The sequence below is a fragment of the Haliotis rufescens genome, unplaced genomic scaffold (assembly GCF_023055435.1).
Source record: "Haliotis rufescens isolate VD_foot unplaced genomic scaffold, xgHalRufe1.0.p SCAF_26, whole genome shotgun sequence".
NCBI lineage: Eukaryota > Metazoa > Mollusca > Gastropoda > Lepetellida > Haliotidae > Haliotis > Haliotis rufescens.
In genome coordinates, this window is record NW_025963957.1 from 6,402,321 (window position 1) to 6,422,868 (window position 20,548).

At 40.5% G+C, this 20,548-nt stretch overlaps 1 protein-coding gene across 1 annotated transcript; it reads right to left on the bottom strand.

Moving 5' to 3' along the window:
* Window positions 1–323: 323 nt before the first annotated feature.
* Window positions 324–11,847, bottom strand: LOC124122399 (mycolipanoate synthase-like). The gene is made up of 8 exons (XM_046485465.2): window positions 11,651–11,847; window positions 11,337–11,497; window positions 10,776–10,979; window positions 9,507–9,688; window positions 8,625–8,799; window positions 5,339–8,423; window positions 1,921–4,465; window positions 324–380 (listed from the first exon to the last, which is right to left on the bottom strand). The coding sequence occupies exons 1-8, from the start codon at window positions 11,845–11,847 to the stop codon at window positions 324–326; spliced, it is 6,606 nt and encodes a 2,201-aa protein (XP_046341421.2).
* Between the last annotated feature and the right edge of the window lie 8,701 nt (window positions 11,848–20,548).

The window sequence follows — 20,548 nt, forward strand, 5'->3', positions numbered from 1 at the left end:
CAGTGCTTCAACTTGTGCTAAAAGACCACAGTAGAGCCACAGTGATCCATGTGTAAATATTGCTGATGCAGAGGTAAACAATAAAGACTCATCCTAGGGGCATTCAGGTAGTCTCATGGTTGAGGTATCAGAAATACATCTCAGGCCAATTCATAGATTTAAGGGAGTGAGTTTGGTTTTACGTTTTACGCAATATTCCATTAATGTCATGACGGGAAACGCCAGAAATGGGCTTCACACATTGTATCCATGTAGGGAATCGAAGCCAGGCCTTTGGCATGACGAGCAAACCCTTCAACCACTTGTGTTTGTCTACAAATAGTTTATCTATCAGCTTCCTCAAAAGGACAGCTGGAGTTGCAGTGGTAGCTGAAGTGCACCTGGAACACATCAACTCAAAACAGGTTATATCAGTGCCAGGTTTGGGGCTACCCCACCTACATTTAAGAATAACTCTACAAGATGATTGGCTGGATATGAGGGAGTTGCTGGTTATCACATGGTCAACCAGGCTATATTGAGTGAAATACAGGTTAAGCAGAACCATACAATGAGATACAGAATAATTCATTTTATTGAGCCATGGATTGTTGAACATTATTGTCAAGTATCTGTTGGATTGTAGTCATATATAACATGACTTGGCGCTGTGGATATTTTCATGACAGTAACATTTCAACTGTCATTTATTTCAAATATCTGCACCAACAGCGAATGCAGTCTATGTACTAACAGCTTCCGGATTCCTGGGGATGGAAAAAACCTCTACTGATAGAACAACACAGAAGATAACCATGGTAACACCTAGCACCCCAACTACTGCTTAGTATCATTAATAATACTGAATGATACACAGCTTTTGTTCTACAGTCAAACCTCATTATCTTGAACCCCGTTATCGCGAATGTACTGATATCTTCAAGTTACAAGACGGCCCCTCTAGAATCGAGATTTTGAATGTATTTACTAAAGTGGCAAACATTCGTCATCTTTGAAATACTGGTACATACTATATGCCTTGTCATGCTAACCTTGACATCTGTCCCGTTTTTTCTTTCCTTCAGTTTTTGACCTTGCAGACTGTCAAATCAGTTTGCCCAATTTAGCTCTTAACCAAAAAAATTATATTATAAAAAAATATACATTTGTAAAGTAGTTAGTGTTATGTATTAACATCTGCCAACAAAATGTGTAAAAGAAGGACCAAATTTTCCAGTGTGTGCAATATTCAAAGTAAGAAAACATGAGGACTGCTTCAATTGTACTATATTTCAGTAGAGATTACTTGCCAGCAGTGACTAGATGCCCAGTTTGATACTAAAAGAAGTAGTTGTTGGATGTATAAATCAGTATAAGCTTGACTCTTCAACCAGACAGAATAGAAGTATTTAATGAGAAGTTGACAACCAATAATGTTACTGGCCACTGATTACAGTTAAGCATCTATTGCAGGTGTAACTGTCATACGTTCCACTTCACGTTTTAGATCAGAAATGAGATATCTACACCAATACATGCAAGTTATTTGGAAGTAAAGTGATTGTGCTAAATCATATAACACCGATGACAAGAAACGTTACAGTGCTACATCATAGAACACACTGATGACAAGAAACGTTACAGTGCTACATCATAGAACACACTGATGACAAGAAACGTTACAATGCTACATCATAGAACACACCTTTGACAAGAAACGTTACAGTGCTACATCATAGAACACACTGATGACAAGAAACGTTACAGTGCTACATCATAGAACACACCTATGACAAGAAACGTTACAGTGCTACATCATAGAACACACCGATGACAAGAAACATTACAGTGCTACATCATAGAACACACTGATGACAAGAAACTCTTATTGGAACCCCTCTCTTCCAAGGTCATGTACCTCTGATGTCTTAGACGCCCTACAGTTGATACGGGGTTGTTCAAAGAATCAGCCACAAGACCCAGGAATGCCTCCACAAGGCCACCTGCTCTGGAGGTTGTGAACAGGTCCCTCCTCAGGTGAAACTTGATCTCCATGAGCCTCGTCTCCTTCCTCTGCCAGATGTACATGAATGTTTCAGTGGAAGAATCAAAGATAACCGGCATGTCTACTGTCAGCTGGTTGGATGCACTGGTGATGATATCAGTCTCATATATGAAGTAGTTCGTACCAAGATTTTTGACCTCCGGAACAAGCTTCTTGATTTCTTCCGATGGATATATTGCATACTTTGTGAAGTGTTGTATAGCCTTGCTGTTGCTCTGTAGGAACTCCTGCACAGTGGTAGTTTCCTCTGGCACTTGACAGATTAGAGGGATGAAGTTCGTGCATCTCCCCAACGATCTGGTCAGAGCAGGAACCAGGCCCCGAAGGTCAACCGAGGTTGTGATGGTTGATGTTGTTTTGCTGCTGACAAAGGCAAGAAAGAGCTGGTAGATACTGGCAAGATAGTCAAAGGGTGTGAGACCCATATCTCTCGCATACTTCAATATTTTAGTGTACAGGTCATTGTTGACTGTTCTTGTGATGAAGATGTGGTCATTTTGTACATTGTGTTTTGTGGGACCTTCCGAAAGGCTGTTGTATGATATGTACTTTGTCTTCGTTTTCCAAAACTGGCTTACTCTCTTGAAGTTTGGAGCAAGAATTTTCTGTATTTCCTTTGCTATATCCTTGTCTGTGTCAGTTACAACATCTACCAGGGGCTTACCCTGTTGTACTGCATTGGCCATGTTTTCAAGTTCTTTTACCAAGATTGTAATTGCTTTTAAATCAAATGCAAGTCTGTGGAAAACCATTCTGAGCTGTAAAGATCTTCCAAGGAATATGAATCGTAATGGACTCTGGTGTTGAAGATGTATTGGCTCTTCTGTATGTTTCTTGACCTCAGACATGTCATCTCCAGATAATATACGAAAGTCGAAGGCATTCTCCAAAGTCAACGTGTTTGTGGAGACATTTTCATGGCTGAAGATGTAAGTTGTTCTAGTGATTGGATGACGTGACACACACTCTTTCGCCACAGCAATCAATGTCGATACGTTTACCACATCCGGTACTGAAATAGTGCTGACAATTACAAAACCCATGTTGTGTTCACAGTCTGCCCTAAATCCACAGACTGACCTCGCGATTGACATGCTTATTGCCTGCTTACTGATCACAGTCTCCATGTCACTGGCCTGTGCCTGTTCCTTCTCTGTACCTGACAGGATGTCCAGTATTCTCTTGGCAATGTTGCATGTTGATTGAAGCTGTATTTCGTGAGTGGACAGCTTTACTCCAATGTCTGACAAGATTCCACCTGTAATTTCCATGGCATACATCGAGTCCACACCTTGATCCTTCATATTGGCGTCCATCTGAAAACTGTTTATATCCAACAAAGCCTTATCACACACAAGATGTTTTACATATTCCCGGAGCATCTGCAGCCCTTCTTCCGCTGAGCAGGTACGTAGTTTGTCAACATCGCAAGATCGTTTGCCCTCTTCTGATGTTGCCTGTTCATTTAGGATCTTCATGGCAGGTTCCAAATATGTCTTTAATCGCATCATCAAGGTTGTTTCTTTATCCCTTTGTAATTGTTCTGCCATTTTCTGTCTGTCTATTCTGCACACCAAGGCTTGGGGCTCGTTCAGCATCAGCATGTGTGTAAGACACTGACTGATATCCTTCTTATTAATGACCATGTACCCTTGACTCTCCAACTTCTTCAATACAGATCCCCTTTTCTCCAGCATCCCAAGATCGAGAGGTCCCCAATTGATACTCTGGCCACTCATTCCACGCTGTCTTCTGTACACTGCCAATCCATCCAAGAATCCATTACCAGCTCCGTAGTTTGATTGACCAGCATTCCCCAGAACAGCTGCCCCAGAAGAATGCAGGACAAAGAAGTCAAGAGGAAGATCTGCGGTCAGGATATGAAGATTCCAAGCACCAGTTACCTTTGGAGCCATGGCTGTGACAAGTTTTTCCTCTGTCATTTCAGCGAGGGAAGCGTCCTGTAAAACAGCTGCCCCGTAGAATACGCCCTTGAGAGGTTTCAGGTGTTTCCTTATCTTTAATATAGCTGTTTCTATATCCTTGTAGACTGTGACATCAGTTTGAATAGATGTTATGTGACAGTTATGTTGCTGAGATAGATGGTCCATATCCACTTGTGTTTCAGGGTTAGGTTTACGTCTACTCAGAATGATCACGCTTCCAGCGCCTCCTGCTGCAAGGGATGTCACACATTCCCATCCTAGTCCTGTCAGTCCCCCCACAACCACATAAGAACCTGTGTCCTGGAACAGGTGGGTACTTGGTGTCATCATGATTTCCATGTCAAAGTTGCTATCTGAAGACAAGGACAACTCGGTGCTATTAAGAACTTCTGAGATGTTTAGTGGGATGACTGTTCCCTGTAGTTTTGAAACCCGCAAGTCATTGAAGCTGTCGCATATTTTGAAGACAGTTTCACTGTGGGATTTGATCCATTTAATCATTCTGGGTACTGTCTCAAGCATTATTCTCTGAGAAAATATTTCAAATGGTCGTATGACCTGAAGTTGAAAGTCTTGCACTGCCCCAAACAGGTTCTGGAGGACAGACTGTTTTGTGATTGGTTCAAAGCAAATGATTTTCCTTACATTTGTAAACATTTTCCAAAGTCTTTTTGCTTCTACTTCTGTCAGTAAAACTGTAGGAATCAATGTCACAAAATCGTCTCTTTGTAGTACAGTTTCATATGGTTTGACTAATGACACATGTTTTGCCCCCTGTGAAAGAAGCAAGTGTGACATTGCATTTGCAAAGGTTTTACTGCTGCTTGAATACAAAATGACTACATTGTTCTTTGCTGTGTGAATGGACATCGACCACATCAGATACAGTGTGGTTAGCTGACTTGGGACATAACCAGGCACGTGTCTTGCATCTATGGTGCAGCTCTTTGGAACTTTGATATTCTTGCAAACGTGTGTAGGAAAGAGGGTAATTTTGTCAGGATGGTTACTTCTTGATTTGGCTGATACTTTTCCAATTGCTTCGAGACACAGAATTGGGTGTATATCTGTTGTGGATGCTCTAGGGCGTCCACTGTGAAGTCCATGCAACAAAGGGCTATGCACCACCACAGAAGTCACAACAATATCAGTCATATCTTTTGTGGAAGTTGTTGTCTTTTCTTTTGGATAGAAAAATGGATTAACTATTGATGTTTTTGATTTTGAGCAGAGCAAACCCTCAGTGTGTTCATCCATTGTAACTGTCCGAAACACAGGTTGTGGATTTGGGTGTGGCAGAATTGTGTGCATGTACATTTTGTCATTGTGGAATTTCATCTCAGGGTACCTTATGAAGTCCTCGGATGTGCTTTGTGATAATATCCCTGGAAGGCTTGCTAAGAACTTCTCGTCATTGTCGACTAGAACATCCACAAGCTGAATGTGGAGAGCTCTATACTCCCTCAAGACACACCTCATGAAACCTTTGACAGCTTCACTAAGACAGCCACTGGCAGCATTATCTCCTGCGTCTCGTATCTCTGAAATAATCACCAGTGGAACAGACACTCCTCTGCTGGCAGCGTAAAGGGCAATCAGTCGCAAGGACATGATCCTCCTTGTGAGTTCTTTTTGCAGCGATTCTCCAGTGTCTGTTTTGAGGTCAGTTACTGCAAAGACAAAGCAGATTTGCTTGATGTTATGTATGACAGAGTCAAGCGCACGTTTTGTGCCTTCAACTCCCATGTGATCCAATTCATGTATGACACAGGCTAGATCCACATTGGTTAGATCTACGTTGGTGAAGATGACTAATCCAGTGTCAACATTGTTCTGAGAAACGTGAAAGGAACCCAAGGGAACCAAGCTTGTTTTGAATGTTGCATTGTGAATATCAAAAGTGTCTGATCCTATAAATTTTGTTGAGAATCTTTCAACATGTGCTATGACAGATCCATCAGGCGAAAGAAGTGTCAAGGTAAATGATGTGTGTGATCTGGTGGAGTCTGTCATTCTTGCATAAACAAACATTTCAGTCTTCACTGAATGTCTGACAGTTACATTCTTAAGCTCGACTGGAAGAAATTCTTTTTCTTGCATGTTGAACGCAGCAGCTGACTGCAGCATTCCATCGAGTATTGCCGGATGAATTACAGTGTTGGTCATCTCCTCTTTCAGCTTTTGTCCAACTGTTAACTTTGTAAGACTTTCAGATTTCCCCCTCAGTGCATAGTTCATAGTTGCAAAGTTAGGACCGTATGTAAATCCTGAATACTTCAGAGCTTGATACACCTCGTCACCGGTGACTGTTTCGGTACACCTCTCCTGTATGGCCTCCATGTCCATCCGCTCCTCATCAGGTGCACTGTCACACACCAGTATTCTCCCCTTCGCAATGGCAACACCTGTACTTCGGATGGTGAAAGTTTTCGTACAGTCGTTCGCAATGTGATCCTCAACCTCAACATCTAGTTGAACAGACATTTCTTTTTTTAAAATAACTGGATTCAGAAAGCTGACTGATATGATCAGATTTCTAACATTGGCAGTATTCATTGACCTTGCGATTCCAAACCCTGCCTCGACGTAGGTTGCACCTGGGACAACAATAATGTCCTTGATCTTGTGTTCATAGACAGTTCCAAACGTAGATGGGCGGATGTTCAGCATGCATTTGTCTGTGGAAGATGACAGTCTTACAAAGAGATGATTGCCAGAGTTTCCATTGGATCCAAACACTTCTTCTTCTGTAATTACAGGCAGGATCATTAGGTGCTTGTGCGAGAAAGCATAACACGGCATTGGTGTTGGAGGTTCTGTGTGCGTGAATATTTCCTGCCAGTTTATGTTCACCTTCAGCTGGTACAGCTCAGAGAGGGTCACGAGCATTGTGTTCTCACTAAACTTAACTGTCAAGGAAGGAAGGCATAGACATGATGGCGATCCTTTTGTAAAAATATCACCCATGTGAGCTTTCAATACTGGCTGAGGGCCAATCTCTATAAATACATTGAGATGATTGTCAGAGGTAGATCTTGCTATTGCTGATGCGAACTGAACAGGGTTTCGAACATTCTTACCCCAGTATTCTGATGAATTAACGTCCTTCTCTGTGAGGTGAACATCAGCTGTTGATATCATAGGTATTCTTGCCGGTAACGACTTCAGATTGGCTAGTACGCTGTCCAACTGCATCTTGCTCTGATCCATGTGGTGGCTGTGGTACGCAGCACCAACATGAAGATCAGTCAGTGTAAGATTGCTGTGAGAAAGTTGAAGACGTGACCTCAAATCATCCACGGCGGCAGAGTCACCACTAACTGCACACGACACAGGACTGTAAGAAAGTGCAATGTTCACGCCTGCAACGTCATCACAAATTTCCTGTACATTGTCCGTTTTAAGGTTTCTGACAAGAAGCATCTTACCACCTGTGGCTTCAGCCAGGATTCGAGTCCTGTGGTAGATGACCCTCACAGCTTCACCCAGGGACAGGATTCCAGCCATGTGTGCTGCAGCCACCTCTCCCACTGACTGGCCCACAACAACTGCTGGCACCACTCCCCAAGCTTCCCACTGTTTGGCCAGCGCAACCTGACAAGCAAATATGGCGATTGGACCAAACAGAGGGTCTTCTACGTCATAACCGCTTCTCAGCCTTTTGGTCAATGACCAGGACACGAACCTTTTCAAGGACACATCAATCATGTTGATTGTTTTGCTGAAAGTTTTGTTCATTTTCATGAAGCCATCACACATTCCTGACCAAGCAGTGCCCATCCCACAAAAGACGAAGATGATCTTTAAAGGGCTTGTGTTAATGTCAACAATGTTTCTGCTCTTCATTACTATCTGTGCTTGCTGTTTCAGATCATTAACACTCTTCACAACAAAAGCCTTTCTGCACGTAAAATGTTCCCTTCTAACTGTCGATGTGTAGGCCATTGCTGGCAGGTCATCGTGTGTGAGATGATCACAAGAGAGGAAATTCTCAAGACTTTTCTTTAGTGTCTCTAAAGAGCTGCCTGAAAAACAAACGATATGCGAAGAACGCAAGTTGGACCTGCTAGCATATGGTGGTTTATTGTAATTGTGTAAAATAGCATGACTGTTAGTTCCACCAAAACCGAATGAATTGAGACAAGCTACTTTCGAAACTGATGTCCATTGTAGAGGATGCTGTGGGATGATGAACTGAAACTTGTCAAAGTCTATATGTTCGTTTGGCTTGTCAAAGTGTAGAGATGGCACGATGGTGTTGTATTTCATCATCAGCAGGACCTTGATGAGACCTGCTACCCCTGCTGCCGGTTCCAGATGGCCGATGTTGGTCTTCACAGAACCCATGTAACGTTTCCTTTGGTTCCCAGGAGATGAAAAGAATTCTCCAAATGTGTTGACCTCGATAGGGTCACCCAGCTTCGTGCCAGTACCTGCGAATGATAATCAGATCAGATAGATTCAAAGCTGAATATTTGAACCTCCGAAAATATTAAAATCAGTGACCCTAAACCTTTAACTAACTGTAATTTTCGGGAGTACATATTATGTATTCATGGTGTATCTATATATTAATCCTTGGCAGGACAATGGACGCCATTAGAGTAAAGTGTAACAAAAAGTCAGAGACCCACCATGAGCTTCAATGTATTCAACAGTGTGAGGGTCCACACAATACGCCCGATAGAGGTCTTGGAGCAGCTGCAGCTGTTGGCCACCAGATGGCGCTGTGATGGGCTGGGCTGCTCGACCATCTTGGTTCACGCCAGTAGAGACCGTCGCCCAAATGTTGTCCCCGTCACGGAGTGCCTTGAACACGGACGTACACTATTTATTTCACCTGCTTCTACATAACATATACTTCATGTGCCACAGTGTCTGTCCGCACATTTTGATTCAGTTCAGCTTTTAGGTTCAGTATTCATCTTACTAGAGCTGAGTATCGCCTGGTATCTTGCGATACAGACTAACGATACTACTGGTATCACTATACACCCAAAAATAGGTAAATAAAAGTGAAATCACTGAAATACAACAGTTACTCTAAAAACTCTGGATTCATACATTTACTTATTATAATCCCAGAAACAAGAACAAGAATGAAGGGAAGATTATTAAATGTAATAGTTTAATAGCAGACACGTCCTCTATCACCACGTCCTCGTGTTCCGCCATGTTTACAAGCTGTGCTCTGCTGCTTCCGCAACAACGGGGGATAGCTATATCCGTTTCTGTTCTGTGTATTCGAGTATCGTCTGTACCTTAGTATAAATGATATCACAGGTACCAGTGAATCGTTACAGCCCTACATCTTAGATGTGGCAGTAAACTATGATCGCGTTTTGGAATCCCGTTTAACGACGATTATGTTCCTATGTTAGTCGGCACTATACACGAGCTCGGGGTTTCATCAAGGTGGTAAACATCTAAGATATATCAGTTCCTCCACATCAAGCAGATTCGCCGTGATACACCTGAAGTATTGTTCAAAGCGTCGAGGAACCAAACCAACTCACCTGTGCAAGTGGTTTGAGGAGGACGATGCCACACCCCTCTCCTCTGGTGTATCCGTCGGCGTTAGAAGAGAAGGCGTGGCACTGGCCACTGGGTGACAACATCTGGGCCTTGCTAAGGGGGACAAACACTGTGGGGTGAAGCAGCAGATTCACTCCCCCACACAGCGCCATCTCACAGTCGCCTGGACACACAGGACATTGGGTTGTTATAAATGAGGAATACGTGCATGTTCAGATATTGCCCTACTACCTTGGACAATTATATACACACGTACATGTATTTATTATACACTTCAGTGTGAAAGACCGAGTTCTCCGAAGTTGAGAAAAGTGATATTTTCATTGCAGTGAACATAACCCTTGATATTTCTCTGGAACTATTGTCAAACAAGGGTTGCCTCCCCTTAAATAGTCTCCCTTTGTCGTTAGTGACCAGCCCGTACACAAACTGTTGACGTTCTTTTTAAGTTAGGTCCACATTGACAAGGCAAATTAACGACTGACTGTCACTCGTGAAAATATCTCCTTTCCCCCCGCCACTCGATGAGAGAAACATGATATTTCACTCGACACATGAAATATCCTCTATATATGACCAGTAAAAATATTTGAATTCATACAATGTCTTCAGGAAATAATGTCATTATGAACACTTCTTAACCATAGTTACAAATCTAATTTACAAAACATGTATTTTATTTATTCACGGTATTACGCGATCCATCGCTGAGAAAAAAGTTATATACCTTACATCACAAAATACGTTGTATTTGCATTCTTATATATACCTTATGTTGGTTACTATAAGAAGAATCACTCATATTCAAAAGATATTTTATTGGTTCGACGTACAAACGAACATACTGGTATGTTGTGTGAATCGATTCTCATGAACGCATCACATGTGATGCCATAGACCAATGGCTCGAGATGCACCATTTGTCTCGTGCAGGATTAGCGTACAAAGTTTGGACAGCACGTGCAGCATATCGTGATGAGAATAAAGACACCTTGGTTACACTTGACAGATTGTTAGTTTTGTCATCAAGTGGTACACATTGAAAACATCTCTTATTAACGAACATACTTCTCTCTATGATTCTATGGTTTGTGTTTCCTTTTGCGGGGGTTATATTAACATACTTAATGTTGGTAAATATATGATATATATTTTCTTAGAAGAATACAATATACCTTTGGGTAGACAACCGTAAATATCACAAGATTATTACTGTGACTATATGAGCTGTGCTATACACATCCACGCACCTGCTCGGAGGGCCAAGCCTGCCTGATGTATGGCCACGAGGGAAGAGGAACAGGCAGTGTCCAGTACCATGGAGGGGCCTGACAAGTTGTAGACGTAGGACACGCGATTGGCTAACACACTTCCCGCGAGACCAGCAACAGAGTAGTGGTCGATCTCGTGAGAGTTGGCAGTCATCCGCACAGTGAAGTCGCTGTTCATGGCACCTGGAGTAGAGAGGATTGCTTGTGTTTTATTGGCAGGCATCAGTGATCACACGTGTTCTTAACAGAGTAAGTGTTTTGTTTTTGTTTGTTTGTTGTTTAACGCCGCACTCAGCAATATTCCAGAAATATGACGGCGGTCTGAAAATCGAGTCTGGACCAGACAGTCCAGTGATTGACATCATGAGCATCGATACACGTTATTTGGGATACGATGACATGCATTAACCAAGTCGGCCAGCCTGACCACCCGAGACCGTTAGTCTTCAGCAACCCATGCTTGTCGTCAAAGGCGATTATGCTTCTCGTAAGATGCGGCTAAAAGGACTCGGGTATTTACAAACCGCCGTCATGACTCACCTATGTAGACGCCGACTTTCTGGCCCGCTACCTGTTGCCTGGTGACTCCAGCGTCTTCAAGCGCCATGAACGTGCACTCCAACACTTGGCGCTGCTGGGGGTCCATCTGGGCAGCCTCGCTTTCATTGATACCGAACAGTTTGTTGTCAAAGTGAGCATAACTAGAATAACAAAGTTAAATTGTTTAAAACAATAAAACAATAAAACAAAGGAGGACGTGACGACAACCCCGAGTTACGTTCATGTTCAATGTTTGTATCGTATGGGTTGGTAGAAGGAATGTGGAGACGAAACACACCCGACTACAGACTTACTTCTGTATGAACCCCGCCTTTTTGGAGTAGAACTTGCCATTGGCGTTTACATCCGGGTCATAGAAAGTGTCCCTGTTCCATCTGTCGGGCGGTATTTCTATCACATGGTTCTCTCCCTTGACCAAGACATCCCAGAATTCCCCCAGACAGGAAGCCCCCGGAAATCGACATCCCACGCCAATGATGGCGATATCCATTTTCTTTGCCTTCTGTTGTTTCTTGAAAAAGGAAAAACAAAAATCAGAACTGGACGGATACACATGCGCGCGCGAACACACACACATCTTCACACGCACATACACATGCACACATATACGAGACAAGACAAGACAAGACAATTTATTCAGTATGGAGGCCAAAATACAGACACATAAAGATTTCATTTCTTAGCGCTACACACACACACACACACACACACACACACACACACACACACACACACACGTTGTATATAACCCATTGAACATAGCACTCTGGACGAAACCAATGAACAAAACCGTGCACAAAGGGAGAAGCACGCATTGAACCACAACACACACACGCACGCACGCACGCACGCACACACGTACGCACACAGACACACACACGCACGCACGCACACAGACACACACACAGACACACAGAATTAACACACGCACACGCATACGCACTCTGAATAAAACACATTGAATATAGCACTCTGGACAAAACCAAAACTCACACGTTGAACAACAACAGACACACAGACACACACGCACTGAATAAAACTACAATTGTATGATATTTCTAGAAAGGAAGGTTTATGTTTCTTTAATGTTGTAATGGACGTGAATCGCTTCAAAATTACTAATTAAGCCTTTAGTATAAACTGCTAACTGACATTCATGTGGAATTGTTGCTTTTCCAGTAAGTCTTTATGTTCTTAGTGCGCGTGCGCGACAAAGATAGACACATATGATCAGGGTTTATTAGCAAGTGTGAAGCAGATTGATCACATTCTCCATCAGGCCCTCACACATTCAAGGGACCGTTTATCATAACATAACATGAGACATATTTTATAAAGTGTCACATATTGTATATGATAAAAGTATAACATGTTATTTAAACAATAAAGTGTACACTATCCAGCCATTTCTTAAAACATGATTAAAACATATGAGTTATATTAATACCCGCCAAACATTTCAATATACCTATATAGTAAAATGCACACATGGTCCACGGTCATTAACTGCGCACTCATTGTTTATAGAGTACCCAGGTGATGCCTCAAGCAGTAATGTAAGTTAACTTGTGGCTATTTGAATAAGTACCAAATCCTTTTTTTCCAGTAGAATAAAAGAATAAAAGTCACGGGTAATGAGGAAATGGGTTTCATCTTCCCTATTAGTGTCATTGTTTCCCTATCAGTGTCATTGTTTCCCTATTAGTGTCATCATTTCCCTATCAGTGTCATCATTTCCCTATCAGTGTCATCATTTCCCTATCAGTGTCATCATTTCCCTATCAGTGTCATTGTTTCCCTATCAGTGTCATTGTTTCCCTATCAGTGTCATCATTTCCCTATCAGTGTCATTGTTTCCCTATCAGTATCATCATTTCCCTATCAGTGTCATTGTTTCCCTATCAGTGTCATCATTTCCCTATCAGTGTCATCGTTTCCCTATCAGTGTCATTGTTTCCCTATCAGTGTCATCATTTCCCTATCAGTGTCATTGTTTCCCTATCAGTGTCATCATTTCCCTATCAGTGTCATCATTTCCCTATCAGTGTCATCATTTCCCTATCAGTGTCATCATTTCCCTAATAGTGTCATTGTTTCCCTGTCAGTATCATTGTTTCCCTATCAGTGTCATCATTTCCCTATCAGTGTCATTGTTTCCCTATCAGTGTCATCATTTCCCTAATAGTGTCATTGTTTCCCTATCAGTGTCATTGTTCCCTATCAGTGTCATCATTTCCCTATCAGTGTCACTGTTTCCCTATCAGTGTCATCATTTCCCTAATAGTGTCATTGTTTCCCTATCAGTGTCATTGTTCCCTATCAGTGTCATCATTTCCCTATCAGTGTCATTGTTTCCCTATCAGTGTCATCATTTCCCTATCAGTGTCATCATTTCCCTATCAGTGTCATTGTTTCCCTATCAGTGTCATCCTTTCCCTATCAGTGTCATTGTTCCCTATCAGTGTCATCATTTCCCTATCAGTGTCGTCATTTCCCTAATAGTGACATTGTTTCCCTATCAAAGTCATCATTTCCCTATCAGTGTCATCATTTCCCCATCAGTGACATCATTTCCCTAACAGTGTCATCATTTCCCTATCAGTGTCATTGTTTCCCTATCAGTGTCATCATTTCCCTATCAGTGTCATTGTTTCCCTATCAGTGTCATTGTTTCCCTATTAGTGTCATTGTTTCCCTATTAGTGTCATCATTTCCCTATCAGTGTCATCATTTCCCTATCAGTGTCATCATTTCCCTATTAGTGTCATCATTTCCCTATCAGTGTCATTGTTTCCCTATCAGTGTCATCATTTCCCTATCAGTGTCATCATTTCCCTATCAGTGTCATTGTTTCCCTATCAGTGTCATCCTTTCCCTATCAGTGTCATTGTTCCCTATCAGTGTCATCATTTCCCTATCAGTGTCGTCATTTCCCTAATAGTGACATTGTTTCCCTATCAGTGTCATCATTTCCCTATCAGTGTCATCATTTCCCCATCAGTGACATCATTTCCCTAACAGTGTCATCATTTCCCTATCAGTGTCATTGTTTCCCTATCAGTGTCATCATTTCCCTATCAGTGTCATCATTTCCCTATCAGTGTCATTGTTTCCCTATTAGTGTCATTGTTTCCCTATTAGTGTCATCATTTCCCTATCAGTGTCATCATTTCCCTATCAGTGTCATCATTTCCCTATTAGTGTCATCATTTCCCTATCAGTGTCATTGTTTCCCTATCAGTGTCATCATTTCCCTATCAGTGTCATTGTTTCCCTAACAGTGTCATCATTTCCCTAACAGTGTCATTGTTTCCCTATCAGTGTCATTGTTTCCCTATCAGTGTCATCATTTCCCTATTAGTGTCATTGTTTCCCTAATAGTGTCATCATTTCCCTATCAGTGTCGTCATTTCCCTATCAGTGTCATCATTTCCCTATCAGTGTCATCATTTCCCTAACAGTGTCATCATTTCCCTATCAGTGTCATTGTTTCCCTATCAGTGTCATTGTTTCCCTATCAGTGTCATCATTTCCCTATCAGTGTCATCATTTCCCTATCAGTGTCATCATTTCCCTAACAGTGTTAATATCACGAGTGGAATCTGTTTCGGCAGATAATTGAGACTGATTCTTCTCTGGCTTTGACGTGTTAAGTATAAGGGTTAGCTTAATTTTGACTGAAGGAGAGCGCCATTTTGGTTTCTCTAAACAAGTTGGAGTTTTTAAAATGAAATGAGACATGTTTTAACCAATCGCCTTTCTCATGCTGCGATTTAGTATTGTTTTGTAATGTAGATAACCCATGCAATATGTTCATTTTAATTTTAAAAGAGGTAAAAATGTTCAGGGGAAACACTGTGAGAATTGAGCAAAACTATGGTAATGTTGAACATACAAGGAATTTGTTTATAATTGTAGATATGATAACCGATCGTGGAAATTGTTTCTGTATAACTGTTGGTAAAAATTATAAAGAAATGTTCCTTTTAATAGAGTGTACCAACGTCGTTTTTTTATGATTGAGGATTATTTGTGATTCTCTTTCTTTGTTGTATTTTATACAAGACCTTGCATGAAGTTGTTCATCTTCTGAGACAACACATGTTTCACAGAGACGTTGTCCCAGTGGGGTTGATCTTTTTGTATATCTACCAGTTTCAAATTTAGTTTGTGATTACTTAAGCGAGGTTTTGAGAAATGTGACCTATAAGCGTTGTTTTGACAATATGTAAGATAATTCGCAATATTTATAGATGACTTGACAAACCTGTATGACCTTAAGTTGTTGTTGGATAAATTGGAATCCCTTAATGAATGCGTGAACATATGTTTACATTTGGACTGAAGTTTATCTACTGAGGATTCATACATTTGTTTGTGTTTACTATTTCAAAAGTTTGTTTTATTTAACACAACCAACATTTTGACCAGAAAGATTTATATTTGCTGCTAAAGCATGTTTAAGAATGACATTTCTTATGTTATCTATATAGGACTTGTAATCAATTATTTTATATATTACTGGTACTACTAGTGGGTATATACCAAGTTCTGACTGACAGGCCCAGTTATATGTTTTCTTGCCTTGGATTTCCTTGTGCTTGAACATTTAAAGATACTGTTTCTTTTATTGTGAATTCCAAAGATACTGTATAGTGCAATCATTTCAATACTTTTATTTAAAAGAGTGCAAAAAAATTCAAATTTCATTTGTCTTAAATACCTTATTGGTTTAATATGTTTCCAAGTGCACTGAAATTCTATGCCCTTTGTCTGTTTAATATATTCAGCAAACATTCGGCGTATCCCCTCTTGTCATAAGCCCCTCCGGGCAGGACCCTTAATCTCTATCGCTATCTATAAATTTCAATTAACACCTCCTTACGTCGCCGGATCTTACGTATATACATACGGTACCATACATACACGTGGGACAATGACCTAGCCACATGTTACGTAATACCTCGCTCTACAAAACCCGACTGACATGTTCAGTCAGGGAGACAGCCAGAAGATCGACTCGTGTAAGTGACAGAGCGAACACCCACCCAGGAACACTGGCCACTCTGTCCCGGGGTCTGTCAAGTTATAACCACCTTTTCGACCAATTCCACCCATCGTCAATAAACATGGCTGCTGTCGTCTAAACTTCACCCCTGAGTTTTGTCTTCCGTCTCCACCCTGAGCTACCATTCGAGGGCCAGAAACTACATTAATAACAACCAATTTGTAACTTCTGTGACAGGCATTTAGAAGTTGGAGTACTAAGTAAGGATAAGTATTTATGGATGAACAACTTCTTTATTACAATTAAGGGCGATGTTTCGGTGTAGGTTCTGCTTGCTTGATAACGGTGTTAGAACCTACCCCGAAACGTCGCTCTTAAATGTAATAAAGAAGTTGTTCATCCATAAAATCTTATCCTTACTTAACCAAATTGTACTTTACACCAATCCTCTCCTCTCATTGCTTACACTTCCTTTCTGTGCATATGACAATATATGGCAGGGAACAATTGATGCTCTGCACAATCTCTACTTGTATTACTTGAACAGGGTCGATGTTTCAGCTGGTAGACTGCAGTCAACGAGTTTCAACATAAGTTTAGTAGCATTTAACGATTATGCTGATTCACGTATACAAGAATGGTTTGGGCCTCGATATACGCTCCTGGGATACGCTGACGTGCATCAACGTAGTCATCGAACCTGACTGCCCGATCCCGTTAGTCACCCCTTACAAGCATGGGTTGCAGGGATTTTATCGAGAAAAGTACATTTTTCCCCCGAAAATGCTTGAAAAACAGTTATATGCCGCAGACTGAAAAAAATCAAATTGTCTGCCACAAATAAACCATCGTTCAAAGGTGCTTTTAAATAAAATGTAGGCTCATATTTTAAAAAGGAATATTTGGTATTGCAGGTGTAGCTGAACAGATATATAGTCTTCCAAACAAAACCCCAGGTCCCAGCCGAATATCAAATAATTATTCTTTATTTTTAATGACATATTGTCTCTTGTAAGTCGTCTAGCGACTGGTTGTAGGACTTTATGTTTATACTTCTTTTGATATATTATATCTTATATTATATAAGTGTATTCTACGAGTGAAACAAATTAAACTTGTCTGTCCATACGCTTTATCTAAAATCAAATCAGGCTTGTAACTCACAAAGAATCTATTTATAGCGTTTTCAGGGTTAACGGATTTGAAAAAGCAGTTTCATGGGACAATCACCCTTGGCCCCCATTCTATTGTTGGGCACACGAGGAGGTTTAATCGGGCAGGTTTACGATAACAAGTCTTTGAAAGGCATGTAGAAGTGATACACGATAGACCCTTAAATATTCCCTCACTTTGCCAATTGGTTGATATTTATGAGATTGTTTGTCACTATATTGTTATCCTTGTACAACATCACACTTTGTGTTGTGTAAACATATGATACATATTGAAACACTAATATATATACTCTAACTCTATACACTCAGCATTCACCTGATGAGGAAGCAAGAAGTAGCTCTGAAACGTCGTGACAAAGAATGAAAGAAGTTGCTATCCATTTAGAGTGTCATGTATTCCTTATTAATGATCTTCCAACTTCTAAATGCCCGTCAAAGACTTCGGCGTTAATATGTTCACATTTGGCGGCCAAATGATACGAAAATTCCAATTGTTTTTCATATGGACCTCGGGTTACACGTTCATTTACTAGCATCAATAAATTTTGGAAATACTGTTCCTTCATGTGGTTTAAAGTGAAACTGCACGTCTACATGCTTCAGCCAGGGTGGAAAGAAAAAAATAATGAGAACGTCCTAGATGTACCCATCCAAACAAAACCGGCCGAAAATGCATTCGTGTAAAATATATATCGTCAACGCCAGAAAAAAAGCCAGTCTCGATAACGAAACAGATTCTACTGGTGAGTGAGTGAGTTTAACATATTTATTTTCACAAAAATGTGAAAATGGATTGGTAAACAAGGGAAGCCCTTATGTTAATACCGCTCCATTACACAGAAGACATGATACAATAAATACATCAAATAAGGTTAGATGTAACACAGGAATTGTACATGCATGAATATATAATAGATACATTTGCAGTTCACATTGAACAATCCTCTTACTTCTGCCAGAAAATCTGCCAGTTTTTAATGTGAGGTTTTGAATAGAATCTAATGTTTGGATTTGCACTTCCTCACTCAAATGCGAATTTCCGCACACTGTTTGTAAAGAGTAGCCGTGATGGTAAAAATACATTACATTTCGGAGAACAAAGTAATTTGTATACACAAAAGAAGTGTAAAGCATCTTCGGTATGATATCCACAGGAACAAGTTTTAGTATCCAAAATATATCTATCATATTGATCTGCGTAAAGATCGCTGCAGCCAAGCCTGAGGCGACTGTGAATAACTTGTCTCCATAATTTAAATCTCAGTGTAGACCATTATCTCCCCTTACATGAAGCAAATTCTTAAACTGTGTAACGGTCTCTGTCCCCGTTAGGTTTTCTGGTAACATATTCCAAAGTTGTGTTGTAGCCGGTATAAATGAATCTGCATAAGCTTTTGTTTTACACTTCACTGTTTGAAGATTAGTTTTACCCCCCTAAGTCATAATTTGTGTTTTCCGAAACTGTATTAGGAATAAGCCTACACGGATATTCCAGGGAGAAATAATTATTCATTTAGTAAAACATTACCAATTTCTCGTACAATTTGTTTCATTGTAAATCTTCTGATGACTCGTACCCCGGACAACGCCACATATGGTTCTAAGAGCATCTAAGTTTATTTTTTCAAGTAAGTTAATTTGTTCATTACTTCAGTTATCCCAAATATGACGACAGTAATCCAAAATTGGTAAAATAAATGATTTTAAGGTAGTTCGGGATAGGTAGTTCGGGATAGACGATATATATTACTTCTTAAACAATTAACCAGGGGACAATATTTCCTTTGAATATCATCAATGTGCATTTTCTATGTACAGATACTTTGTAAACTAATACCTTGGTGCTTATCAGTTTGTACATCTTTTATTTCTGTGCCATTCATATATGAGTTCAGTTTGGGGCTAGGGTTTACTATACGGGTAAATTAAATAGATTCGGTTTTATCGGGACTAAATTTAACTTGCCATCTAGCAGCCCATTCTTAAATTCTGTCAAAGTCATTACGAGCAGCTATATCGGGATCTTCTATGATCCCATACAAAGATGTGCCATCAGCAGATAGTCTTATATTACTATTTATTCCTTCAACAATGTCATTGATATAGATAATAAACAATAATGGTCTCAGAGTAAAATAAATGATTTGTGCATAGTTTCTAAGGTAGTTCGGGAAAGACGATACCAAAAACTTCTGGAACAATTAACCAGAGGACAACATTTCCTTTCAGTATCATCAATGAATTTTCCATGTACAATTACTTTGTAAAGTAAAACCTAGGTGCTTACTTGCTGGGAATTCCCTGTGAACGGCCTCGAGGAGACTTCAGTAACACGGGTGTCGGCCTGTTGTCCTATACCCAGAGGAAGACATGTCCGTACGTCTGACTGCACTCAGCACACATCGGGTTCCACCCTTATATCGAGATATCAGAGCATAATTTGTCAGTGCGAATGGAGGGTACTAGCAGTGTTTGAATGCTTCCCGTGAAGATGCTCCTTGACCGTTGTCCCTATCAGCTGAAGTGCTGGTCAAACGAACGGACGCACTCGCGAAATGCTAGATGATACTCAGGGTAACATAACATGCATATCAGCGATAACGCTACTCGCAACATGCATGTACTGGACCATTCTACAGTCTCCATACACAACAAAGAGAAATCACACAGCAATTTATAAATAATTTAATTCTGGCAGACTAATCAAACATCACATTAGACACAAAAAGAGCAAGTATCAGTGATTACATTTACTTCATGTTGAAATATTCTCTCATGTCTCAACAAGATCAATTAAATTTGTCAGTGAACAGAATCCACTGCAATGCATTTGATGCACGAACTTCACATATTGCCGATATGGCACACACAATTAAGTTTCAAATATGTGGCACATTTGTTCACAACCAGAAGGGAACTTACCACTTTGTCTTGATCTACAGTAAACTACGGTTATAACGAACTCAGAGGGACACTAATTTTAATTCGTTATAACCGTAGTACGTTAT